Genomic DNA, 27,570 nt, shown 5'->3' on the forward strand with positions numbered 1-27,570 from the left:
TGCCAGAAGTTTAACTAAATCTAAGTGGGAACTTGAGAAATGAACAGAAAAGATTTTTAAGTATAAAGGCACCATTTTGAACTCAGAAATCATCTGAAGTGTCAGTTTGCCAGACCTTGGAAGAGTGTTTTGGGAAATGCTGCTGTTTACTTGTCTATTTTTGCGCTGTTCCCAAGATGTTAACTTTTGACTGTTGTAGGAAAAGTGTCCTGGCCTAGAGGATCCTTGTTCTCATCCAGCATAGCTGTTCTTTTGTAGTTACACACTGTAGGTATTACTGTCTTCCTTATTGTAACTCATTCTCCTTTTACAATAAACTGTTTTAACTACTTCCTGTGTGAGCTCTGTATTTGGTAATTGCAAAACATTGTGTTGCTAAATCAAAGGCACTGTGGAAAGGCCACTTAGCTTCTCCTGCTTTCCTTTTGCAGCTTCTGTGGAGATTAGCTTTCCTCACTTTGATTTTTTTTTTATTTTTTTTTTTTTTTTTTTTGAGAGTTTGTGCTCACTGTTACTGTTCGTGTTACAGTTTGACAAATACTTTGCAGTAACTTACAGCACTTAAATAGTGGACAGATCCTTGGACCATTATGATCTTGGCTAAATAGTTTTAAAATATCCTAAATACAGATGTCATTGTTCTGTGACATATTACAAGATCAGCCCTTGGGTGCCAGGACACAACAGTTTTAATTGGTGAAAAAGAAGTGGGCATCTTCTCACTCTGTAGTCAAAGGCTATTTCAGTGCTATGTAATAGATATAATGGAGTTGTTTGAGAGTCAGGAAAACCTATTTCCATTGTGTGGAATTCCAGAATAGGTAAATAGATGCAGCTTATGGTGACTATGTCTTTCAGGTGTCCTCACAGACCAGTCAGACTGGCCCTGTGTTGTGGCAAGTTTCTTGTGTGTGTAAGGTACCCTCTTAGCCAGCTGGCATCTTTGTTCCCCAGAGAGACAAAAGGCTACTGATGTAGCAGACACATTTAAATACCGGGCCTTGTGTTATGAGTGGTTTACAAAGCTCTGATGTCAGCTTTACATAGTGGCATCTTTTGTGTTTCTGAAGTAGAAAATGTCTCTTGGCTGCATTTTCAAAATTTGCTTAAATTCTTCTCGTACTCCCTTTCTTGTGAGTGGAGTGGGAAGGGGAATAGAGGATGCACAAAATACCAATGGACAAAGTCAACAAGGCATATAATATAAATTAATAGTAATAAAAAATACTGCATCCATCCTATAATAATTTGGTCTCGTCTATACAAAAACCAATGTGAACAGCTGGAGGGGGTTGAGAGAAGGGCCACAAAGATAACTGGAGGACTGGGAAGTCTTTCACATGGGAGGGCTGAGTGAGCTGGATGTGTTTAGCCTTGAGAAAGGACAGCCCGGGATGGAGACCTTATCACCATGTTCCAGTATTTAAAAGGTGTCTGAAGAGAAGATGGAGACTCCCGTTTTACTAGGAATCACATGGAAAGATGAGGGATAAGAGCTACAAATTGCACCTGGGGAGGATTCTGATTGGACACAAAAGGAAAATTCTTCACGATGAGGACAGTCATCCGTTGGAATAATCTTCTTGAGGAAATGGTGGATTCCCCAACACTGGACTCAGAATTTTAAGTCTTGCATGGACAGGGTGTTGGGCTACCTTGCCTAGACTGTGCTTTTGATGGGAAAGGTTGGATCAGATTTTCCTTGAGATTCCTTCCAACCTGGTATCCTATGACTGTGATTGATTTTGATCTGGTTATTGCTTTTGCGATGATACACTTTTTGTGGAGTACTGTTTAATTTAGTGGTGTTCTGTGTGCCCAAAAGTAATAATTTGTGTGGATGCAGCTTTATAATCAAAATTGGTTTTACTTGTAAACTCTTTGTTGATCTGGATAATTTTCCATGTGCATGTATACACAAATGTCAGACTGTGCTGGTTGTATATTAGTATAGAACTAAGAGCCTTTCTGCAGTGTAACTTGATAAAAAGTAAGGCTTGAATCAGGAGAATTTATTGTATTCTTAGTTGCTCTGCTTGGCAGCTTCTTGAGACAGCCATCTGGGTTTTCTGTCAGATACAATAGGTGCAAAAAGAGCCTCCCCTCAAATTATGGGATTACTGTAGAACCTAAAATTCTCTCTTTTCCTTATTTTTCTCAAGCAGTATTAATGCAACATAACTTTCTAATTGCCTCTATTAGCATTCTTTATTCAGCCATTTATCATAAAGATGGGGTTTTCCCTAAAGAGCTACTATTTTATTTTTCTTTTTATCAGTAGCTTAGCTAATTAAGAGTGATTTTCATCAAGGAAGTTTTAACTTTTTAGCAAGTGTAAGCAAGTGAGAGACATTATTCTAAAGCTGGTTTTGGGACATTTTTCCTTACCTGTCTTTCTCTTGGTGTCTAAAATACATCTTGTGTTTCGCTGCCGTACTTTCCATACTGCTGATACTTGTGTGTTGTTTTCACTACGCACCCAAGGCATGGAGGGATTTTTAACTGCAGTAATTTACAGTTTAGAAGTGTAATCGATAGAAGGGAGGAAGTCAGGTATGGGTTATGAGAGTTTTTTGTGATGTTGCACTAAAACCTGAGAAACTTCAGAAACTCAGAAAAAAATTGCAATTAAATATTTTTTTCTGGAAGCAGGCTACAGTTAGGTAGCTATTAATTTTGGTATTAAACTCTTAGGGTTGTACACTAAGCAGTTTTCTGAGTGAAAAATATCAGAAAATTTCAGACTGATTTGTGTAGGGCACATTGCACCTAGAAAATGGTATTGGTTAATTAGAAATCTGGAAGCATGCTTTGCATATTTGTGTTACTGATAAAGAATCGAATATTTTGTATTCTGAATGTAAGATAAGTGCACCTTCATTGAAAATTAAGTGGAAAGAGAGTTATACAAGGGCTGAATGGCTTTTATGATAGGCTAACTTTAGGCAACTTTCTTATTCCTGCTGGAAATGTGCAGTTTCAATCTAGGTAGAAATCAGAACAAGAAAGTTAACTATGTAACAAATATGACCATAGGCCATATTTGACTTAGTAGGCCATAGTGATTCATGCTAAATATTTTTACCTTCAGTGTTTGAGATGCAAGGTTTACAGCTTTATTTTTTGCTTCCTCTCTCCCCTGTTTCAACCCATTGAAGTTTCACAGCAGAATTTATGGCAGTTGTTCCTTTTTCTCAATAGTTAAAAGTATTACTATTGCTAATTCTCCGTATTTTTGGCATATTGTATTTGTCCCAGGAAAAAGCAATTTCCTTATGGTAGCATGTGTCTGAATTGAATAATTATAGTATTGGAGATGGAAAGTGAGATATATGGAATATGTATGAAGAAAAAAAAGAAAACAATTACGTGTTACTTTTTATAATTGACAAATTCTCAGTGAAAGAGCTGGCTCTTAGTTCTACACCTAGTCATTACAGATAAATGCTTTCATTCTAGTCTTTGTACCTCTCATTCAATGTTTTGCACATTAGTCTTCTTAAAATAAAATAAAAATCAGTTGTTGCTGTTCATTATAAGATGGCTATGGTAGTTTGTCTCATTTTACTTTATTATTGATAAATAAGACTGAGAGATGGTTCAAATTTGGTTCTAGTTTTAAGGCTTCTAAAAATGTCTCTTTTTTTTTTAATTGTTTAGATAAAAGTCCCAGACTATAAATCCAAATACTTGATTATATTTTGTCTTTTTGTGTTAATTGGCTGCTCATTGAATGTACATTGAACCAAACAATTCATCATCTGTTTACTGCCTCTTTTATATTTCAATTTCACACCAACTGCAGGAAATAATTCTGTGTGTTGTTTCAGTTATTCATATATGGGATATATATATTGCTGAAAACAAGAACTTGTGAGCTTCTGAGAAAGCTGGAATGCTGGGTAGCAAACTTTGAGGCTTCTTGTTCCTGGAGGTAGTTTTTTCTCTGATGCAGAGACATCTTATATGGGTGTTCTGGGGTCTTGGTGGTTGCTTTTTTTTTGGTCATGGGTTTGTTTAATCCCTGTCCCCTGCTTTGGTAGCCCAAGTTTGTGGGAGGGCTGATTTGAATTTACCCAAATTTATGTATCTGCTGGCCCCTGTGCTGCTAGCTTTGTGGGGATCAAAGTAAAAAGGGGAGCTCCTTAATACTGGTCTGTGTTGAGGTGAAGAGACGTTACATGGTTTTTGAAAGATTGCAAGTAGTGATCTAGGGAAACCTCTGCAGTGCCTTCTTGAAATGGGGAGCTGTGTGAAGGAGAATGACAAATGCCTGATGGTCACTTTGATTTGCTTTAGGCTCAAACTTCTCAGGGTACATGGGAAAATTTCCTGTGTGAACTTCCCTGACAGATTTCTTTTTCTCTGGTCTGACCAAAGATAAAAAGTAAAGAAATTATGTGCAGCAATGGTATCTAAATTTTGAAGAAATTACATTTCTGTGTAGTAAATTTAGCAGCAAAACTAATTTTTCATGTGATAGGAAGTGTATCACAGAATAGTTGAGATTGTAAGGGACCTGTGGAGCACATCTAGTCCACATCCTGCTCAAAGTAGAGTCACCAGATTGCTCAGGACAATATCCAGCCTAGTTTTGAATACCTCAGAGGATCCACAGTCTGCCTGGGCAGCCCTAATCTAATGCAGGATTATCCTTATATTAAGAAAGGCTGGGTTTTTAGCTTTGTGGTTGTTCTCTTTTGGTGGTTTGTTGTTTTTGTTTTGTTTTGTTTTTTCTTTTTTTTTTTTTTTTTTTCTTTTTTTTTTCTTTTCCTCTTTTATTTTTGGAAGTTTAGATGAAGTTTCCTATAACTCAATTTCTGGCCATTGCATCTTCTCCTTCTGCTGGACACCACAGAGAAGAGTCTGGCCTTGTGTTCCTTACTCCTTTCCATCCTTACTCCTTGTGTTCCTTACTCCTTTCACACTCAGTAAGATTTGCAGCTCCCCAGGCTTCTCTTTTACAATCTAAAATATCCCCAGAAATTTTTGAACCTCTTCAGATTATCATATTTTGGGCTCAGTCTTGATAGGGAATGAGAATTGGACTGAAAAATTGGAAATTGATTTGGTGAAATGAAAAGTGTACAAAATGAAATGTTAAAAGATGATTGTCTATTTCAAACGAGCTGCATAGAGAAATAACAGATCTGCAAGTACAATCAGTTGCACAGTTAAGCTTAAGAATTTGAATTATGGAGATGCTTTAAATTCTTCTAAATTAAAGAGAAATATTTTTAATGCCTTCTACAATCACTAGAATGACTCTTCATAAAAAGAGGTTAGAAATAAGAACTGGAGTGAGATGTTGAAAAAGACTCAAAGCTGTATCTTCTCTCAGAATGGTTATGGATAAAATTGGATGTACCCAGTTTGAATTACAGTAACATTTTCTATTGATCTTTAAGGGACAGTTAGTGTGGATGAGAATTGGGGATTCATAAAAATAAATATAATACAAGATGTGTGTAATCCTAACTGTGAAGAGGGTATGCAGAGGTGGTGTCAGAGTGGGTGATACTGCTGGTTTCTCCAGGGCTGTTCTTGACAGTTGCTGACTGAAAAGTGACCTTTGCATAGAAAAAGGCAATGCCTGAAAAAGACAAAATTTAAAGGCACCTGTTATATGTTAGAGGCAGTGCTGAAGAACTGTGCAACCCTGGGGATTGGAATTACTGAACAAAACAGCATAAAGTGCAGCTTATTTTAAGTATGAGAATTACAAAGAGCCTTTGCAAAAATCTGGGAGCTCATTAGTTGGAAATGCAGAGCATTAGGAAGAGGTGGTTTGGTTTACTTGGCTGCAGCTGAGTTTGAGCCATGAGACCAAATAGAACAAATAGGATCTGAGAATGTATCGGACTATTTTTATTCTGTAGAAGTAGGCAACAGTGTTGTTAGGTACTAAGAAGAGTTAATTTGAAATGGAGTATGTTTTTCTGGCTGATTAAGGTCAAAAGTAATGAATCCAATGTGGAACAAGTACAGAGAGATTACTCAAATTATTGGATGAATGGTAGCTTTGCTTATGGTGAAAAGGACTTTGTTCTGCACGGCTGAACAAGCTGGATAGTGAGACAAGATGGTTGCAGTTTATGTTCAGAAGTGTGGAAAACTATTTGAAATAAAAAGCAAAGTAATTCACGTGTCTATGGAAATTGAAAGTTCTGGAATCATTCAATCTGAATGTTCCATAACTTGTTTTTGATTTGTCGCAGTATGTATTCTGTTACAAGCTTTGAAAAAAAATGTTATAGTGGTAGAGATCTAGTTCTTTATCAAGGTGATTAGCTTTACTCATTTGCAGCAGATACTGATGTTCTAATCTGTGGTTTCTACCAATATTTGATGTGCTCCATTACATGACGGTTCTTTTATCAGTTCCCATTATTTTACTATTAGTAGAAATAAACTCTATGCTTAGTAAAAGTTTGCAAAGAATAGAGTCAACAAAACCATAGTGGCAGTGTCTGTGGAAGTAATTTTCTTTACATAGCTGTGTAGAGAGAATATTTATAAAGCTATTTGTTTATTTTGTCTCTGTTGGAAGTATTTACAAAACCAAGCAAAAAACAAATTTGGCAAGAATCCTTTCCAGATGTGGTCTTGGAAAAATGGGTGGGAATTGGCCACTCATGTACTTTCAGATTCAAGCAGTTCATTATGTATCTGGAGGCCTAATCTCTATATTTTCAAAAGACAGCAGGTCATTAAAGAAACCAGCTCTTAGTTTTTGTAAAAACACAGGTTGCCAGTGGTTTAAGGCTCTCACTTCAAACAGCTGATGTTCTGAGAAGAAAATGGAGACCTTCTTACAGAGCAAGACTGTTGTTTGGGTTTTTTGAAACAACTGCTACCTCCTGTTGCTCAGAGGAAAATTCAGGAATGGCAACTTAACAGTTGCCATTTTAGAACAAAGGAATGAATTTACAAAAGTTGTGAACTGGGAAAGAAGGGTTTATTTGTTTTAATAATTAGTCATTTCACAGGAAGTTTCTGAAATAACATTATTATTGATAATGATTTTGATCCCATTAAGTCGTGTTATTATTGAACAATTAACATTTCAAAATGGCTGCAAAATTTTGATTACAATAATTCAAGTGAACAGTTGTTCCCTTCTTCTTGGGTCTTCCAGGAGCAGTTATCTTCCTTGCTTTTCTGTGATTGTTAATTCTGTTTCACAGTTGTCTTATAAAACTGCCAGCCTAACAACAGAATCCCATGAAGCTGTGAGGTTCCTGAAAGGCTCTGGAGACTGTGGTGCTGTGAAACAAGGGGCTCTAATATATGATAGTCATAGATTGGTAAGGGGAAAAGGGAAAATAGGGGGTGTATACATACAGCCAGCAGAACTTAAAAAAGCTGCTGGCAGGTAGCTCTTCCGTTTTCTCCATGTGAACAACTGCTGTGCACTGCAACTGAGCCGTGCTGGCTTTTTAGTCTCAGGAGGTGAAACATGGAATGTGTTAGGCAGCTGTAACTGGGATTGGTTTGTGGTTTACCCAGATGCCTTTGTAATGATGTAATGCTCAGATTCCTGTGGCTAGTCAATGGAACTAGAAGGCTTGTGTGGTTGGATTAGGCGTGCACAGCTCTCTACAGCACATCATCTCAACTTGTGACACAGGATGTATGAAAGCGTAGACAGATAATTGTTCTCCACAAGGGAAGATATCTGATGCTGGTGTTAAGGTTATTTTTATTCATGAAGAGTTCTCAGAGAAGACTGGTTTGAATATTGACAGCAGAGGATTCTGTGAGGCATGAGAAGAACCAGTAAGCACAATTTGGTTTGTAGTTTTGTGATCTCTTAGAAATTATGTCCCTGGAAGTGTTGGTAAGGGTTACTGTGCAACTAAGGGATGACTGTGGGAAAACATGAAGTGGCCATGTCTGGTTTCCAAGTGGGAGATACATATCTATATATATATATAGATATAGATATACACCTACATAGAGATATTATGTATGTAATGTTTAATGGTGTGTAATAGTATCTTGTTCTCATTACATTGAAACTAAGGAAGGAACGAGCTGCTTTTGGTGGAAGGGATGTGCATCTTTTGCTCCATTCCTTTAATGGCAAAAGGGTTATATAACTCCATGCCCTTCTGTTTGTTTCCCAAAACTGACTTTGGACAAAAGGTTGGATCAGTAAGATGTAAAGCAGGGGGAATTTCTTGGGGCTGGTGAAGTCTTGCAGCAGGTACACTTAGTGTTTTTGCTTCAGGCTGATCTCACCAGTGATGTGTCCCTGGAATGATTATTTGAAAGCTATGATGTCTTATAGCTGACGTTAAAGTACTAAAAGTTGTTGTGTACTCCCAGTTTGTGCCAGATGATGATAAAATGCTTTGAGAAGCAAGTGGGTTTATCTTTGGGTTCAGTCAGTCCCAGCTACCTGGTCCTCAAAACACCTCTTTCAGCTGTGAAATTCAGATAGCCTAGAACACACTTTCTCTGGAGGTATCTTCCTCTTGCAGCTGTATGGGTTAATTATGTAACTTTGAGATGTGAAAGGAGAAAAGTATAGGTAGGAGGTGCTTTATAAGCTAAATTTAATTGTTAGAGAAAATGTTGTTTCAGTGTTTGTCAGTGGTAACCTAGAAATTCTCATTCCCCTCTTCATGCTACTACACAGTTGGGCTAAGTATAAACTGTGGTTTTATGCTTATTTAGGCATTACTGAATTCTTCTTGTACGAGCCATTTTCTATATCAACGATGTATTTTCACTTAGCTAGCATGAGTGTCATCCTTTTAAAGTGTTAATTTTATTTCTTAAGGACAAGTTTCTAAGTAATCCTGTCTTTCTTCATTTTATGACTATTCCCCCTATTTCTGACTTTTCCAGTTCAATCATAGAACAGTTCAGCTTGAAAGAGACCTTTACAGATCATACAGTCCAACCCACCTGTAGTTGTAATGTATGTATATTTTGTTAGCTAGTGGGGCTCCATGCTCCATGTTCGATTAAGAAGGTATACTGTGGAACTTGCCATCTGTGCACTGAAAGTGAGAAGTCTGAGCAGCAGTAATGAGCTGAATGCTTAATAGTGGAGAAAACCCAAATGTGGCAGCATTAAGTCCTACATTTGCATGTTTAGGTGAGCACTTGTGACTTTTATGTGACTGCTCATATCAAGAAAGCTGGGAACAGGATGTTTTTTAGGAATGAATGACTTTACGCAACTGAGAGAAGAAGAAAAAGATAAAAAAATCCTGATTGAGAAAACCTTAGCTTCAGGGAGAAGGAGGAAGCATGGCTATTCATGAGGTTATCCTTAGTAGGAGAAAATTGAAGAGGATTGTTTGTCACACAAACAAAAGGAAATAGTGCTCTGTGCACTGAAGAAGGTGAATGAAATCCTTAGGAGGACGAGATGCAAGAAAAATATGAAAGAGGGATTCTGGGATCTAGGAGGGAACCAATTTAAAGAGAAAAGGTTAGACTAAAGGCTTACTTTTGTTGGTAGTGGTGTTTGATCTGTTTGCTTTTAATAAAAAGCAAATCTTTGTAATGATCTTTCATTCTGGATTCTCTTTATTGGCAAAAAAAAAAAAAAAAAAGAAATTGAGATGGCAACATTTTCTGTTGCCAAAGAGGATAAAACCCTCACACACAGACAGTGTTAAGTTTGTTCTTTATATGCAGCGAAACATAAATGTATCTATGTTTACATATAAGGGATTTAGAAAGAACATGACCATTATGGAGGTAGAAAAAGGTAGCTCGATAAATAGGAATATGCAGAATTTGAAGTGTTTGTTGCCTTTAAAAACACCACGTTTTGTTACAAATACTGAGCGACTTTTCTCTTTATATTTATTTTTAACAGACTCTGAAGGCAGATCCAGAAGAACTCTTTACGAAACTGGAGAGAATTGGTAAGGGGTCTTTTGGTGAAGTTTTTAAAGGAATTGACAATCGGACTCAGAAGGTTGTTGCTATAAAAATTATTGACCTAGAAGAAGCAGAAGATGAAATAGAAGACATCCAGCAAGAAATCACGGTGTTGAGTCAGTGTGACAGTCCATATGTAACTAAATATTATGGATCCTATTTAAAGGTAAGATGCTCATAGATGGTGGTGATTTGATTTTACAGGTAATTCTTTTCCAGGATCTCCAGTTGTGCCTGTTTTTGTTGGTGAGGTTTGTCAAACCTCGGTTGAAGAAAAATATATTCTTCTCCTTTCAACTCTAAAGAAAGAATGAGTTACTATATTTTGTGAAGTGTGTGACAGAATTTAATAGGAAAAAATGCACGTCTGTTGCTATTTCTGTACAAAAACCCCTTTAAGTAACATGAGTTTATTGAGCTCTAATATGTTTAGATTCTCTTAATATTAGGTGATTTAAATTCAGAAAATTCAACCTAAGTCTGCATTTGAATTATCAGAACATTAAAAGCAATTAGTCTCAGCTGTTTTGTGAACCTTGAAATTTGTTGTCAAGGTTTGATCCCTGATCATTTGAAGTTCTTAGGTTGTCCTTCTGAGGAGACTGAACCCAGCCTTGGTCTGAGTGATTTAAAAATTAAAATATGAAAGTATATAATTTTGCACATTAGACATAAGTGAAGCTAATAATGGAAGGGATTTCTGTTAACTGTCTTGTGAATCTGTTTCCCTTTCCTCCTACTGCCATATTATTATTGTCAGGATTCAGTTAGAAGTGTGCCAGATAGTTTGCTTTTTTGTTAAGGTTTTCTTTTTCTTTTGGATAGATGTAATGATTTATTATGTCTTGAAAGCAGTGGAAATAACTGGAAGCTTTTGGTATTACTTTATTCCTTGGGCAGACTTTGTTCCTGTCTCGATAGCTCTTTCTTTTATGACAGTGAGATGAGAATTTAGATAAGAGATTGTTGTCTTGGCAGGATTTGAAGTTGAAAGTAGGCAGAAGATGCTTTACTTCAGTCTGCTTTTGCTTTTGTTGAAGTATTCTATTTATCAGCAAATAATAGAATGAAGGTTCTGAAAGGGGAACCCTGCTTTGTCTCTGTATTTCTGAGATTGCCAGTTAATTTCCAAAGGAAAAAGGACATTTAAAGTAATTTGGGAGATGCATTACTCAAGTGAGAGACCGTTTTTCCTTTCTTCCTTGTGCTGTGAACCAGTTTGCTTGGGTATCTTATCAGTGAAGGGCTTTGGTAATGGTTTTTAGACCTGATAACTTGTTACCACTACTGGACTTCGGTGTTAGGTATAGGTTTGGTCTCAGAAGCATCAGAAGGCAGCTAATTGAGCACAATAAATTTGATAAATTTTTCCTCATGGCTTCTACCACTGCTTTTGAAATTACACTGTCATGGACTGATAGTTAGATGAAGTATGGCAGCTGCACCACTGTGGCTTCCTGGTCTATCTGCTTTAAACAGTTGTAGCCCTTCCCTGTGACATTCCAGTTGTATGAGTTTGCCTCATCATGTCTCGGTAATTGCAATGAGATCAAAGCCTTGTAACTGCACAGAGATCTCAAATTCCTGCTGCTTGTTCCCTATACTGCCTTCATTGGTGTGCCAGCACTTCACAGAGGTATTTGAGTGTGTCTGTGTCTCAGTAGGGGTGCAAGGGAATGTCACACAGTCCTTTTCTCTTCTCCCACTTCTCCTAGTTCAATGCTTACTTTACCCGCTTGGCCATTCTGTTGGCAAAGGCTTATGTGACCTGTTTCATGAGGTGGGTTCCATCTCTTCCAGTCAGCAGAGTTCTAAAACAAAACCTTGTTGCCAGCACCAGTGGTGCAGCCAGTTTACTTTGTAAATCTATCTACTTCTCCTCTCATCATTTACCCAAACTGGCATAATTAAGGAAAAGACTACCTGGGCCTCCAGACCCTCGTCTCCAGAGCCCTGATATTGAATGTGATGGTTCCTGTTACCCTTGGTGTCATTTGTGCCCACATGAGAAACCAGCAAGGGGTATTAGCTCTTACAGGATAAGAAATAGAATATAAGAAAATGTCTGATGGGAAAACCTCTTATTAGTTTTAAAAATGTGTATAATTACAATGAGGCTGAAAAGGAAGTCCAGTGTTCAAAGTTGATCCAAGTGAATGTTGATATTTTTGGAAGGTATTATGGCAGTGGCTGCTTTTCCTAATGGAAGGTGAGAGGAGATTGTAGGGCTCTGTACCCTGAATGAGTTTGGCTAGGATGAAGGGTCAGTAGGGATACTTGTGCTTACTGTTTTAAGGGGGACCCTCTGATACCTTCCATATCCCTTTTTCTGTTCAGTTCAGTAGCCTGTGAGTTTTTCATCTTGTGTCAGCTTTCTAAGATACAGCACCAGTAGTGGCTGTGCGTGACTCAGTTACTTTTGCAGTGAAGTACAGATCTTTCTACAGTTAGTAGAATGTGCAACTACTCATGTACTCATTGCTTCAGTTCTTTGTGAATGTGTGTTGTTTGTAAGTCACTTGATACTACAGCACTTTTGGTCTTCAAAACAAAAAGCTCAGTTCTTTATGCTGTTAAAAATTAATGTGTCATGGTTATTAGGTGATGCTGAAGTGGTAGAATCTTTGCAAAGGAAACATTTTGCAGTTCTCTTTGCTTTCTAAAATAAGAGTAAGGTCTTGTTATCAGATAGAGATACTGTGTCATCACATACATATACACACACATGCACAAAAGGGACTATATTAACATTTAAATGAATTGGTTTATATTCTTGGCTAGAAATCTAAGTTTATTTCCTGCAGGTCTCTGTTGTATTTGGAAGCCAGGACTGCCATATGTAGTTCTCAGGGTCTGACCATCTTTTAGCTCTGTTTCTGACAATGCAGATAATCTGTCACTGAGAATGTTCAACACATTAATTTTCCATGTGTTGAGTGATTAGGAGACTTTATTTCTTCTGTGATTGGACAGTTTAGCACTAATTACAAGAAAGATAATAATGTCTTCTCACAGAACAAACTTCTTTGAAGTAAGCAAGTAGGAAAACAATAGGATCTCAGTTTATATTGCCAGCCACTTCATCAGTTATCATCCTCTAGTCTGTGCAGCCTCATGCGTGTTAACCATTTGTCTGGTGGAGGTTGGATAGAAAGAGTTACTGTTTGTAGGGAACTCTTAATTTGATTTTCTGTTAATTATTCTGGTAGAGAGATTGAAATTGTTTTTGGAATTGCTATTCTTTCTCTAAGTAGGCAGAATGTTTTGGGCTTGAGTTTTTAAATATTTGTTTATTTTTTAGTAAACCAAATAATCTGTCTTTGAGAAATATTTATATTGTTCTTCATTCTATGTTATTCTACACCTTCTTACATTAAGCTAGGTGATTTTAGATGCCAGTGTGTTCAAGAACCTGTTGCTTGAAATTTTAGAAGGCTTGTATAATACGACTGTGCTTACCTGAGGCCTCTTGCTGTCTTGAGATGATGTGAGAAGAGCTTGTCAAGCTCTTGGTGCCTTCTGATTATATGCATGGTAGGACAGCTTGAAATAACTATGACAATTTAATGAGTTAATGAAAGTTTCTTTGTTCTAGTAACTTTTTAAAAACAGCGATTAATTTTTAGGTTCTACCTAGAATAGTGTGATATACCCAAAAGCCTTTTTAAATTTTCTTACTCTGCAATTCTCTGTATATCCTAATTGAATATTTTGGAAGTGTGTTTACTTTATAGCAAATTCTTCTTTCATATCCAAAACCTAAGCCATATCTGTTCATATTAAATATTACTGCTTTAGCACAACGAGTCTTAAATAAGAAGCAACTTATTGCTCCCATAAAGCAAGTCTTGCATTCCTTCTAGACTTTGTTCTGTGCATCTGTTGTTGGAGGTTTGTGTGCAGTTGCTGTGATCAGAGTTCATGCAAATAGAGCAAAAGCAATAGTGAAGTGGTACCAGTTTAGGTTGTCATTCTGAATATAAATTTATTTGTGGTACACCTTTAGGTTGTAGTTCTATAAAACAGAAATGGAAATACCCTTTTCTAAAAGCATTGTATTTTTAAATACAATGTCTTAATGTTCCCACTCTTGGGAAAAAAAAGGTCTTTTGTCTACTGCAGGATAAATAAGTAACTGCAGTGTTGATCTTAAAGTAAATTGCAGTTTCATGGTTTACGTGGGTGCAGATTTCTACAGGGATTGCCATTCCTGGGATCTGCCATGGTGTGTTAAAAACCTGTATTAATGGTCCTTGCTGTCTTCCAAATGAAAGGTTCATCTGTTCCTCTATGATCTGATTAAATGCTCCAAGGATAGAAGAATAGTAGTTCTTTTTAGATCCTTATAGAATTAATTCATTAAATTCTCTGGATCTGTTTACTTCAAATTTTAGGTTAACAGCATCCACATTCTTCCTTGTAATGGATTAGGGATTCTTTTTGTTTTGCTAATTTTTAAAAAATTTCTTATAAATTTGGCTGAAATTTGCTGTCTCTTCTTAATTTTGCTGTGCTGGAACTCTTAGGAAGTATTGCTATGCTACTTATTCTAAAACCTTTTCAGTCTAGAAGCTTGTTGGCTCTGCTTTTTGCATCTTATTCCGCTTTACCAATTTTTCAAGAGCTTAGTTAGATTTGGTTCTATGGTTGTTTCTCCTGTCCTTGTTGTTTGAAATTGGTTTTATTTTCAAGATTCAGATGTTTCTCTGGTAATGTTTCTTCAGTTTTGTTAATAACTTTAAGTATGGCTTTATTATAACTTAATAATGTTTTTATACTTCTTGATCTTGTTTTATTATTTAGAAATATATGAGCAAATTAATTTGTGTTTCTATTTAAAACATTGAAGGTTAAAGACCCTCGACTTTTTTGCATGTATGTATATGTGCATTACACTCTAAGCTTAGGTTAATAAGTGTATATGGTCAAAAGCTGAGATTGATGTGTTTATATGTATGTATATGTTAAAAATTCATTTATTTATCTAAGACAAAAATTCATTGTCTTAGACTTCTGTACATATATACATAATGGCAGAGCAGATAATTTATAAGTAGTTTCGTCATGCATTGTAACTAGGTGCAAATGATATCAAACTGGTAGTGAACTAGTTTTGTAGTATGTATGTTAAAAAATATTACTGTCTCTAAGCTTGTGTTTCTTCACCCTCCAAATATATTTTTCTAGCACACTTTGGAGCTTCAGAGAATACCCTCTTTTGAACTGTTAAATTTATTGACCCAAGAAGAAGACGATTTATAGTATATTCCCCCCTTTATTTCACACAGACAGCTTCCCATTTTATGAATGTATTTTAAGAATTCTTTTAAAAAAGTTTATAGGCAGCAGTGATAGAAGGTTCATAAAGGATAGCTGCCAATAATTTTCACTTTAGGCTTTTTGTTGCATAAAACCTGTATGGCTTTTTATTTCATGTCTAGGATGTAATATACCTACTGCTGAAAGTCAAGCTAGTGTTTCTATAAACAGCAAGAACACAGAAAATAACTTCTGGTTAACTTTTATGAGTGACACAGTCTACCCTAATTAAAAAAAGAAAATGCTTTTATGAAGTTTAATTAACTGAATTCTGTAGTATAATGAGTTCTGGCAAATGAACTCCAGCCAGAACAAAAAATTATTTATGAAAAATGGTGATTCTGAAATTAATCTGTGGTTTTATTTTTTGTAATCAGATGAATGTGAGGTTGGTAAACTATGCTATGTCTGAGCCTTAGCAAGTTTTGTGCTGGTTAGGGCTTTGGTATACACAGGATCAGTGATACTCTTCTCAGAATTAACGTGGCCAGTTCACAGCGGGCTGGAAAACTGCAATGCAGTCAGTAAAGAGCTTCTCATGAACAGTTTAAGGTTTGGGAAGCCTGTATTCTGGAGGATGACTGATGTTCAGGCTAGGTTTTGTTTTTTTAAGAGAAGGTTGGAAGTGACTCAGTGTGTATGTAGGAAAGCCCTTTCTGATAGTTTAGTGCTTTCTAATCAGTTATGCCAAAATATGACAAGATGTACTCGTTGAGTGGTAAAGATAAGCAAATCTCATCAGATAATCTCGTGTACTCTTTCAAAGGGTAGACAGCTTAAATATTGGAACAGCTTATATGAGGTGGGTTTTATGCCACTAGCAGGTGTTTGGGTTTTTTGTGTCAGTATTTGCTGAATTTAAAGAAGCCTGAGCTCAAATGCTTTAGGAGACTCATGAACTTTAATGTGGATGTGTTGAATATTGTAGGTAATGTAACTTGGAATGTGGGTGTTTATGTGGGACTTCAATAAGTTTAAAGTTGGTGTTCTTTTGGTTTACAGGTTTAACTGGTTTGCTTTAACATTTACAAGCACCACTGAACTGAGGTGACCTTAAATGTATGCTGTGGGTCAGCCAGAAGTTAATGGACTTGGTGCATTCTGTTGTCATTTGATATAGCAGGCAGCCTTCATCATGCTTATAGGGGTGGGAGACAGAACAGAGATTTTTCCTGCTTAACTTTTAAGACTATAGAATCCCCTGCAACAGGGGATTCTACCTCAGCATAGGGAGCAGTGAAATGTGTGAGTAATTTCTTGATGATCCATTGTTGTGCTTTGTGCCCAGCCCCACAGCAGCAGCTTGTGCCCTTGCAGAGCTGACTTTTGCAGCTACAGACCCTGAACTTTGGATGGGTGTTAGAACCATAGAGTTGTAACATGTTAAAGTTGGAGGGGACCTTTCAAGGTGAGGCCCAGCCATCAGCTTAGCACCATGACCACTTTGTTCACCATTAAACCATGTGTTCACATTTTCTGAATGCTTCCAGGGGTGGTAGCTACTGCGTCCCTGGGTACTCTGTTCCAGTGCTTTACAATCCTTTCTACAAAGTGAAAAAACTTTTTCTATGAAGAAATTTCTCCACCTGGTACAACTTAGGGCTGTTTCCTCCCATCCTGTCACTTGTTACCTAGGAAAAGAGACCGACCCCCAGCTCACTGCAGCTTCCCTTCAGGTGGTTGTAGAGAGCAATATGGTCTCCCTTTAGCCTCCTTTTCTCCCCTACCTCCCCCAGGCGATCCTCATGAGACTTGTGCTCCACACCCTTCCCTAGCCCCATTGTCCTTCTCTGGACTCATTTAGGTAGGATTAAATGAAAAAAGCTGTAACCTTCTTTCATTTTTTCTGCTACAATTGCAGCCTTGTTGTCATCATTGCATTTAGTGAGGGGTTGAGGTGCTGAAATACCTTCTTTGTTCTCTTGACCAAAGCTAGAAGAAATTGTCTTCACCTTTAGGAATTCCTGCAGCTGGAATGAGAGGAAGGCTGGGGTTGCAAATTCTGTTTTTGTGGCAATGTTAAGAACAAAATGAGGCCCACTTTTCCTGTGAGCCAGCCTGTGTTCTGGTATGCTTACTCTTCTTCTGAAGCATCGGTAACCCTCTGTTCTCATTAGGCAGCCCTGTCCTGCAGAGACGTTGAATGAGCGTTGCCTTCATTTATCTGTAGTAAATGTGGAGATGCTCAGAGGGAGGCGGCAAGAAGGTTCGATAGGCTCTCAGGTCTTGTCAGTCTACTGACTGAGCGAATGAGTAGGAAGCTTCCACTGATAGAGCCCCTAGTAGCCATAAATAAGACAAAGGCAAAAGGATGCCAAAGAACCTGTATCTCTGTTTCTAGAGTCATGTTGTTTTGCTATGAAGTCCTGTTTTCATATTTATTTGGTCTCTTCTTATTTCAGAGATGTTACCTTGAACTCTGAACCTTTGTTGTCCATAGTCTTTACTACTGTCTTTCCCTGTAGTCATTTGCTGTGCTCTTAGTGATAAAAAAGTGCCGAGTTTGCATTGTCATGTTCAAAGGTACTGTTTCAAATTGTAGTTTTAGAAACTTGTTATTCCAGTATTTTCCTTTATCAGTTGGAGGGATTATTAGCACTTTCTTGAATCTGCATCATATTGCCCTATTTTTTCACATCTGTTGAAAAATCTGCCTAGTAAACAATGGTGACTTCAAAAATTTTGCTGCTCATCAGTGTAATCAGTTCTGCACTTTTAGCCTTTTATGGCTAAGTAATTCTTACTGTACAAGTATATCAAGGTTGGGAAGCATCACCTAGTATATCTCAAAGAAAACAGAGTCTGTAGTAACCATATTTTGTACTTTGTGTAAGTACTTAACTGTATCGTGTTATTCTGATCTTGTCTTAAATAAAAATTTAGAAAGCTTAATGTAAAATATCATTTATTGGAAGTAATATGTTTGTGTTGTCCTTGTGATGGCTTTGGCTTTAAAAGCTGCCTCTGTACTGCTGTGATTGCTGACCTCTGTATGGTATGTGTGTAATTTCACATCTCAGTACCTGCCTTTAGGCAGATCTAACAGGTATGAAAAATAGGCAGCAGCAGTATCTTGTTCCCCATCCTGCATACCTGTTCCTGCCATGTAACTCATGTTGGATCTGTTGGCTGCATCATGACTTGTTTCATCTGGGAGACAAGTTTCCTCAATGTCTTCTCCCGTCCCTACCAAAAACAACCTTGAAAAGAGCAAACCCCGAACACTTAACAGATCAGCCAGTTCTGACTTGTGTCTGCGGAACTGCTGGGTCAGTTGCAAAAAAAATATAAATAAAAAAAGGTAGACTTGGGTGGCCTAAAAACTGGGAGATGGGGGGAGAGAAAAGTACCACAGGTTTTGGTAATGGTTTACTTCTAGATTAGCTGTAACATGAAGCCTCATCTAGTTAGACCATACAGATGAGGATCGCACAGCATTGCTTTCTAACCATATGTAATCTTGTGTCAAATGTTCTTCTGTAACTTGTGCATTAACTGCTACACTTCTTGCTGAAATAATTGAAATTATTTCAATTATTAATTGAAATAATTAAAAATAGAGTATTAATGTGGCATTGAAGTGCAAACTTTTTGCTGCTGTTGCTGCAAAGGGGAGGGCCAGCTGTGCCTTGCAAGTGGCCACAGAGGCTGTTGGAACTTTCAGTGAAGTGGTTCAGCTCACTGAGTGGATAGGGGACTAATCACCTCTTTTTGATTTATATTTTTAAATCTGTTGTCTTAAGGATTAGAGCATTGCACACTGCTGGTTTGGATTAGTCTAAAGTTTTATGCAAGCCCACTGCCAATACATTGTTGATGAAGCTTCTTCTATCAGCCAGCAGTCGAGCTGAAAAAAAGAGTGTGTGTATGTATTTATGCCCAGGCTTAGGTGCATTAGTTCTGTGGGCTGGTTCCCCATTTTTTTTGCTCAGATAGACTTCCTGGCATAAAGCATTTCATCTAGAATGTGATTAGTCCTGCCATCAGGTGGCTGCCAACCTATTGGTCTGATGTTCTCATGAACCTCTAAAACATTTTGGTTGAAAACTTCTTTACCTATGTCCATCATAGTCTGGTGCTCTTACATAGTTACTGTGTTTTTGTTGCATCTTGAATATGAGTTTTAGGTAGTCTGTATTGCTTAGTTAACTTTCTTTTACTTAACTATACGTTGGCATTTATACAGCTTTTTGGGTCAAATTCTAAGTGTCTGTGTGCTCTGTATGCATATACTGGTATAAAAGCAGAGGAATTACATTCTTTACACTTAAGAGACATTATGGCATGGTTCAAAATGTGTCAGTAAGCATTTTTAAATGGTCGAATGTTGAACTTTCAGAAATCGTTATTTGGAAAAAGTTCGTTAGACTCAGAAGTACTGCACTTCAAAAGGGAATTTTCCTAATTAATAGGTATAAGGACTGTAGTAGTTCTAAAACATTGCAGTTCTTGTATTCAGTAGCCAGTGTTTTCAAACAAATTCTTAAGGTTCTTTCTTTATACTATTAAATTCTAAGCTGTTGCATAATAGTTGGGATAAAAGTGATCATTTGGAGGTACTGAGCTTTCTCTCTTTCTGCTTCCTTCAACAGTTTCTTGAAACAGCAACTTGTAAGAGCAAAACAAAAACATAAAAGAGGAAGAGAGAATGGAAATTATTTATGTGAATATAAGGTGTTTTTAAGAGTCATGGTAAAATTTGTCAGTAATTAAGAGTCAGGGTAAAATTTGTAAAGACAAAAAGTGGAAAATAAAAGGGAGTTTCCAGAAGAATTATGTCTTGTTGGGACTGGAATGATGAGCTTGACAGAAATCTGATTTGAACATCCTGAGCTATTGTAGGGTTGATAAATGTGTACAATGCCATTAGTAGTAAGAGTTCTGAAGGATTGGCCTATGTGTGTTCTGTAAAGGGAGTAGTGCAATTTAATAGCATGTGAATGCAAAAGGGGGAGGAAAAGAGGATAGCTTGATGGGGTGCAGAAGATGTTGGAAGTTGTGGTAAAAAGGGATTAAACCAATAAATTGATTGATATCTGAGGTAAGAAGTAAATCTGATTTGTAACTTTCATTTTGAATTTAATTTTATGTAATGGGTAAATAGGAACAGATGTAAACATTAGAGGAATTGTATATTTGGGTGATGGAGAAGAAGGGGTTATTGTGCCTCATATTTCTGTTGCAATTTTGTTTCTGGTATAGAGAAGGGAATAATTTTAAACCCCATGAGTCCTATTGATGTGAACTACTTCAATGAAAAAGGTTTAAGATACACAGGTGTAGGGTGACATTATTGTGGGGGGGAAATTGCCAATCTCAGTATTCGTTGGCTGCAAGGGTCTTTTGTTAATTCTGCTTTAGATGTAATGTAATTTATTTGAGATAAAGAATTCTGTGAACTAATGCTAATTTACTTTTGGTTCCAAACTCTTGATTTGCTTTTGCTTCCAATTTTCTAGTTTGGGACCTTGTACAGTTCATCAATAACCAGTATCAGTATTCAGCTCCATTTGGAGCTTTGATTATGGGTTACATTTTTGTATTACTTGCCTTCTTGGTGACTATTTATAACAGGTGAGTAAATGATCTATTGGGATTATCATAGGACCACATAAGTCATTATTTGCCACTTACAGAGACACACACATTAATCTTTGTGTGTCTCTGTAAATGGACTTCTTGGGAAAATATTTACCCCAGTTAGCAGTTAGGTTTTCCCCCCATAAGGCAATGGCTTGGTACATATGGTTATGAAGTACTTATTTACCTGGTAGACAGGGAAGGGAAGGATGATTCTTGTCAGTCTTACTAAGAATGAAAAACATAGCAGTTAAAAGGATAATGGCCACAAGGGGCAGGATTTTTCATTCTTCCACCACTGTGTTATGAAGCAAGGAAAGGGAAAGTGGCTGTAGGCAGGTTGGAGGAGGAAGAGTATGAATTTGTGTACACTTAGTGTTCCAAAGCAGTGGTTACCCATTCCTTTATGAAGAGAAATGTGTGCTGTTCTTCTGTTGTTGTGCAAATTTCTTGAATTTACTAGCTAGGAGCTGGTTTTGCAGCCAATTCAAGAAATATGTGTCTGTGTGCTTCTACTGTAATGTACTTTGGTAGAAAGTTACAGATCCAGATTGCCCACTAGTTTGCAGCTCTGGGAAATCATGTGCTTAATATGACACGCCTTGGCTTGTGACAGCTGGTCTATAAAGAATCATTTCTATGGTGGAAGGGCATGTGCCCAGGAAATGTGCCAAGGAGGTTGTGAATATGGACACTGTTAGAGATGACTCACATTAGGAAAAACATGTAGCTCGTGGCTTTAGCATGTTGGCATGCAAACACAAAAGTCTGCTAAATGCTCTGCAGAAGGAATCTTTTTTCAGCACTGTGACAGAACATTCATTGTTGTGGGTTTTCTTGCAAGCAAGTGGCTCTGCAAGCTCTCCTACTACTAGCTTATGGCAAAAAGGATGCATTTGAAGATTAATTGTATACTGCTGTAGTGATCGCAAGAGGTAATTGTTGAAGAGTGCCTGTCTGCTGCTTTAGATAGTAGAATTGACTAGTATATGTGTCTAGGAGTTGAAATTTTTCCTTGAGACCTGAAGAAGGCAGGAGTTTCAGAGGATTGGAGAATGATTCCAAAGGCAAACAGCTTTTTTTATACATGTATACATGCATAAAATACTGCATACTGAGGTGGTTCTGCTTAGTCTGAAGTGTCATGTTACTTGTGTTTTTCATGGACTTCACAGAGTCCAAACTGGAATGAGCAGTTCTTCTCTTTACTTAGTTTCTGTTGTGCATTGGCTACCCAGCAGATGCCTTTATTTTTTCCTTTGTGGTTGAACATGTTAGATGGCTGACAAACCTTGATGAAAGGACATAAATGCGCCACATGCAAAACCACAATGATTTCTTTGATTGCAGGGACCTTTTGGCCAGCTTGCAGTAAGGACTTGTGTTTAGAAGAGAACCTTTGGGCTCATCCGTATCTCCCTCCCCTCAAAGGGATGGCAGCCCCAGGACAGCTAGCATTCATCCTGACGCCAAGAGACTTCAAAGGAGGTAAGCGCCTCAGAAACGCTCCCCAGACAAAACACTTGTCAGTCCTGCACCCCAGCCTGGTAATATTCTTTACTACAGCTTTACCATCATTCATGGCTCCTTTGTGACAATTTTTTGAGAACTCTACGGGGCCTCATTAGCTGGTTGCAGCCCCCTTAAGATTCACAGAGTTGTCCATTGCTGTTGATTTGCTTAAGAATATGCCCCCAGTGGAAGGGAAAAAGACATGTTACACTTCTGGAGTATAACTCAGACATATGCTCCCCTCATTCCCTTAGTTTTTTATTTTCATATTTTGGAAGAGGTCCAAACTTGCGCTTTTCTCAGTTCTTCCTCCTTAAGGTTAAAGTTGGAGGAAGAAAAAAAGAAACCAAAACCAAATGCTGCTTACTTCACACAGTTTTAAACCCATTTTTAAAATAGGTTTCTGAATTGGCTCTTCCACCTAATTCTTTCTGTGCTTTAAATTTCTAGTGACCATTATTCCAGAAAAGTTCTGTGGAAGTAAATTACTGCATTTTGTTCTCCTTGAGGGAAATATGTCCTTAGGAATTACTTTTCCATGTTAGAGATGCTACCTACATGAAGCACAGGCTTCCAAATGTCTGTGTAGAAGTAATTTAGTAAAGAAAGCAATTTAAAATAAACAGAACTTTACTTTGATATCATAAATTTAAACACAAAATGCCTGTTGTAGCTTTTTAAAATCTATTGTTTTGTAAAAGCAGACTTTTCAGGGGTGACATCAACCCCTTCTCCACCTAATTCAGGTTTATTGTATGAATACTCAGCTCTAGATCTTTCTTTTCACAGTCTTATTCCAGTATGTAATATATATTACGTGTATTTTGTATATGTATATAGACATACACATATATTCCAGTATATTCTTATATGAAAACTAAGAACATTACTGGAATTATAAGGAAGAACCTTCTAGGGGTTTTAGCTGTGTTGGGGTTTTTTTCTATTTTTTTTTTCCTTTAGTAGGAATATTTGGGCATGTAATAGACCTTAAGTGAAGATGATCATATGTTTGCTAAACAGCTACTATTTTTTTTCTAAGGATGTGGATTTGGAGAATATAGTTGTCACTCAGACCATTTAAACGTTAGTATATTTAAATATATTGAGGTAGTGAAGTGGATTGTCCTGGAAAAGAATTATTTTGCCTCATTCTACGTTTACATATGTGGAAACGAAGGCAACTTTTCTTTTCCTCATTTGATCTGCCTTTTACTGTCAGTGGAAGTGGAGGTGGTTGTGGTTTTTTTGGGTTTAGGTTTTTTTTTTTTTTTTTTTGGGTGTGTGGATGTGTTTTGGTTTCTTTTTGGGTGGGGGATGTAATTTTAAATAAATTTGGTCTTATGCCTGCTTCCCTAGAAATTCAGCAAGGAAGAGTAGAAACAGGACTGAGAATTGCTAGACTGCTTTCTAGTCTAAAAGTGTCTGTTGATGGACATCTCCTCTGGTAAAATGAAAGACCTAGCTATAGACGGGAAGTGTTATATTATTTGGAGGCTCTGGAATTAATGAAATACTTTAAAAATTCCCTTTAAAGGTAAATCTAGTTACTCCTATTGTCAGTTTTTCCTGGAAGAAGCTGATATTCAAAGCAACATTCTTTCTCTTTCAATTTGAGAGTAGAACTCATTCATTTAGGAAGCAAAATCGATTTTAACTGTTTTCTTTAATAACAGTTTTAACTGCTAAGAGTTGTTAGCTGTTTCTTTCATCGTGTACCAGATGATATGCTTCAGAATGGCAAGATTTTTAGTCATACTTTTGTGATTAATAGTTTATCTTAATCTGTATTTCATACCATCTGCTTTTGCTCCTCTTACACCTCAAAATCCCAAGGTAGTATATTAATTTGCAAAGTTAAAGATAACTAATTCATAGCATCTGTTGGTGTTTCAGTACTTTTTCACCTTTCTATGAAAACGAGACAGTACTTGAAGACTGCTCTAAAGCATGGATTGTTAGTTCTGTCAGGATGGGGAGGGAGAGGACACTTTATCCAGAGGATGTCTTTGGTGGCATACCTGTGTTGTGCTGTTATCTCATAAAATAGTTTCTCTTGTTCTTTGAAACCAACGGTTGTCTTTCCATGCCATCTGACTTTCAAGTGCTTTGAAACAAGTGTCTTTATACTAGAGTTTGGTTTTACTTAATGAAATCTCTAATAACATAAGCAAATAGCTTTCAAGTAATATACCAATCTGTACAATTTCATGTTGTAGTAGCAGGAGGAATTAGATGGAAAAACGTTAGCAGATGATTAGGTTGTCAAAGAAAAGCTCAAGTGAGGGATTAGGTACACTGTGGAACTCTGTGTTTCACAGGAAGTGTTGCAGTAATGATGGTACTCTTATTCCTTAATGAGGCAAAAAATGCTGTTCTTTCAGATAAGGAGAAAATATACTTACTGTGCTTACTGAGATTGCCTTCAAGAACAAACTATACTGTCTTAGAAAGATGATGTGAATTAACATAGAAAGATTTTCTTTTCTGACTTTGTTTTCTGCAAAGACAATTCCAAAAAGTTTTGAAAACATTGTAGCCTTTCCTGAAACTGTTTAACAGCTGTAGGCCTGGAGCTTTGGAGTAATAGGATTGATTTATCCATTTGCAGTGGAAAGGACTTTATTTACTACTTACACTAACAGAATTGGGTACATATAATGTTGAAATTTTGGAGAAACTTAATGTGAATATCTGACTTTCGGTATCAGTGATTCTATCATTTGTCAAATCCTTGCTGTCTGTTGAAAGAGTTATTCTATGGCATTGAGCTATCAGACTGGCATCTGGATAGGCTGCTTGAAGTTCAGGGGTTCATTGCTTACCTTCTGTCCCTCTCCAAGGATTGTGTACTGAAGAGAATGGGATGAAAGAGCAGATAGTGATATGCTACTCATTCTGGGTTGTTAACATATGGCAGCACTGGGTATAGTTCTGATCTGATTTAAATTGAGCCAAAAATATATCATATATGTGTATGTGTATCATATATATCATATGTGTATATGTATGTGTAACATTTGTAACTAGTTAAAAAATGACAAGAATTGAGGCCATGAGGTAGATCTGAATTGTATTCCTTAGCAAAATAGTTCATTTGCTGAATAATAGTAATAGCCACCTTGTACTTACTCCTGAAGAACTCAATTTTGGCAGTTGGTATCTGTTCTAATAATAATCTGTGGGTCTACAAATTGAACAGTCAGCTATTGGAAAGTTTGCAAATCCTGATGAATTTCAAGGATGTAATGGCAATACATCAACTCATAGGTGTCCTCTCTCTAAAGCCCTAAATAACTGTTTTCTTGTGTGTGTATTATTTGTTAAGATAGGATGAGCTCCAGGGCAAGGACATTTACAGTGTTTTGGAGGTCTTGATGCTTCTTGATACATGTTTTCAGATTTTTGACAGTTGGTGACCTTTATTGTTGATGAAAGTTTTGGAAGCGGGAACCAGAAATACATAAATGCCATTTCCTGTTGTTGCCCGAATGCATCATTTATGGCATCATACAAAACGTAATTTCTTTGTGCCTGATCTCTATCTTTGTGTGTTCACATGTGTTAATAAACAATGAGAGCTCAAATACCAGGATTCTTCATAATGTATAATGAGCTAGTGGCTACAGCTGTGGCTTGGTATTGAAAGGAGAAGGTGAATGAATAAGATGGTGCCTGAAGCTTGTCTTGATGACTCCGAGGAAAGGAAGGCACTTTGAAGAATTCAGATATATGAACTATCATATCCCTTAAGGTATAGTTCTCTGGTTAATCGTTCTTCCTCTTGTTATGAAGGGTGTCAGGGCAATAAATGTTTTCAGATTCATTTTAGACAGGTAGTTGGTGCTTCTGTCTTTGGTAGGTTACATGGTTTGTTTTGGGGCAGGCCCTTCTTTTATTGTGCTTGTGGGGTGGGTGAAAGCATCTTTGGCATTACATGATTCTGCCACCTGGTGGATTTGACGAGCAGCAGGGGCTTCAGATGCACTTAAAAGCACAAGGGTGAATAGATCATGAAAAAAATCCTTTTTTCTTTCAAAAATGGAGGGAATCGGGTGGAAAGGTGGCTTAACGTAGATATGGAAGACGAGATACATGATGTCTGCATCTCATTTTTCAAGTTGAGAATTTAAGAATCAGTATGCAAGTATTTAAAAAACTTTTGATTACTACACCTGTCAGGCTTCTCTGGGTTTTTAAATATGAGATTAACAGAAGACAAATCTCCATGTAACAGTAACTACTTGTAGCAGGAGTGCAATTTAGAGAAGTTACCGTGTTGCGTGCATTGTGTTTTTCAAGGTTCTTTTATTCTGGTTTCTTATGCTTGGAGAATTCCGAATATCAATACTAAATTTATATCAGTACTTAAATAGTCTTTTCCTGGCCCTTATTACTTTGACATAACTGAAAAATTTATTTAACAAGTTACCACATCTCAAGTTGTGCAGTGAATATCAGTTTTAGTACTAGTTTGTTCTTTTCAGTTGAAGTTGTGTCTTTTTGTTTTTCTGTATTCAAGGTTTTTCTTCTAATGCAGTGATGGTAAAATTTCTGTATATAGGTCAATTTAGCAAATCTGTTATGTTATTTCAAACAAATATAGTATGTGTAGCTTCTGATTGTTCATAGGTGTTTTAGTGCTTGCAAATAGAGATTCTAAGTGGTGTTTGGATTTGACTTGTGTCCATAACTAAACAAGCTTTTTACACATCTTTATAAATACACATTGTTCTGCTGCTAATGGTGTACCATAAATTTAAGGTGGGAAATGCCTTTTCTCACAATGAATTCAAATTGGGAAAATTTCTTTCTTACAATAGGTGTGGGGAGATTTTATTTCACTTAAAAGCAAACATAATGCTTACTGTTGTTACTACAGTTTTCAAATTGCACAGGTCATTCAATACACTTAATTCAGGGTCCTTCCAGTCCTTCTTTTTTGTGACTGTGTTAGGTTTTCCTCTGCAGTCTCTCCTTCCCGCAAGAAAGGAGATTTAGAAACAGTTTCATCAGTACATACTTGGTTTGATTGCTTTAGCTTGGTCTCTCCTGTATAATATCATTGTGTAAAAAATGTGTATGTTCTTCACATAAAAGAAATAGGAAGCATCTCTGAAGGTAGGCCTCTCCCATGTTTATTTAGATTTTTTTTTAACTTTGTACGGACTTACAAACAAACATGTTACTCTTGCTTACTTGTTTCTGTAAGTCTTCTGTCCTCTTCAGGTTTCAGTTAAAATGTACCTTTGA

The 27,570-nt window shown here is 36.9% G+C and overlaps 1 protein-coding gene across 1 annotated transcript in view; it reads left to right on the forward strand.

Annotated features, from left to right (window-relative positions):
* STK24 (serine/threonine kinase 24) overlaps positions 1–27,570 on the forward strand; it is a 52,261-nt gene that overhangs the window by 3,258 nt on the left and 21,433 nt on the right. Inside the window, exon 2 of the mRNA XM_053971434.1 lies at positions 9,842–10,072. Within this exon, the coding sequence (XP_053827409.1) occupies positions 9,842–10,072 (231 nt within the window). The remainder of the gene's footprint in view (positions 1–9,841; positions 10,073–27,570) is intronic.

This window comes from Vidua macroura, chromosome 2 (genome assembly GCF_024509145.1).
Source record: "Vidua macroura isolate BioBank_ID:100142 chromosome 2, ASM2450914v1, whole genome shotgun sequence".
NCBI lineage: Eukaryota > Metazoa > Chordata > Aves > Passeriformes > Viduidae > Vidua > Vidua macroura.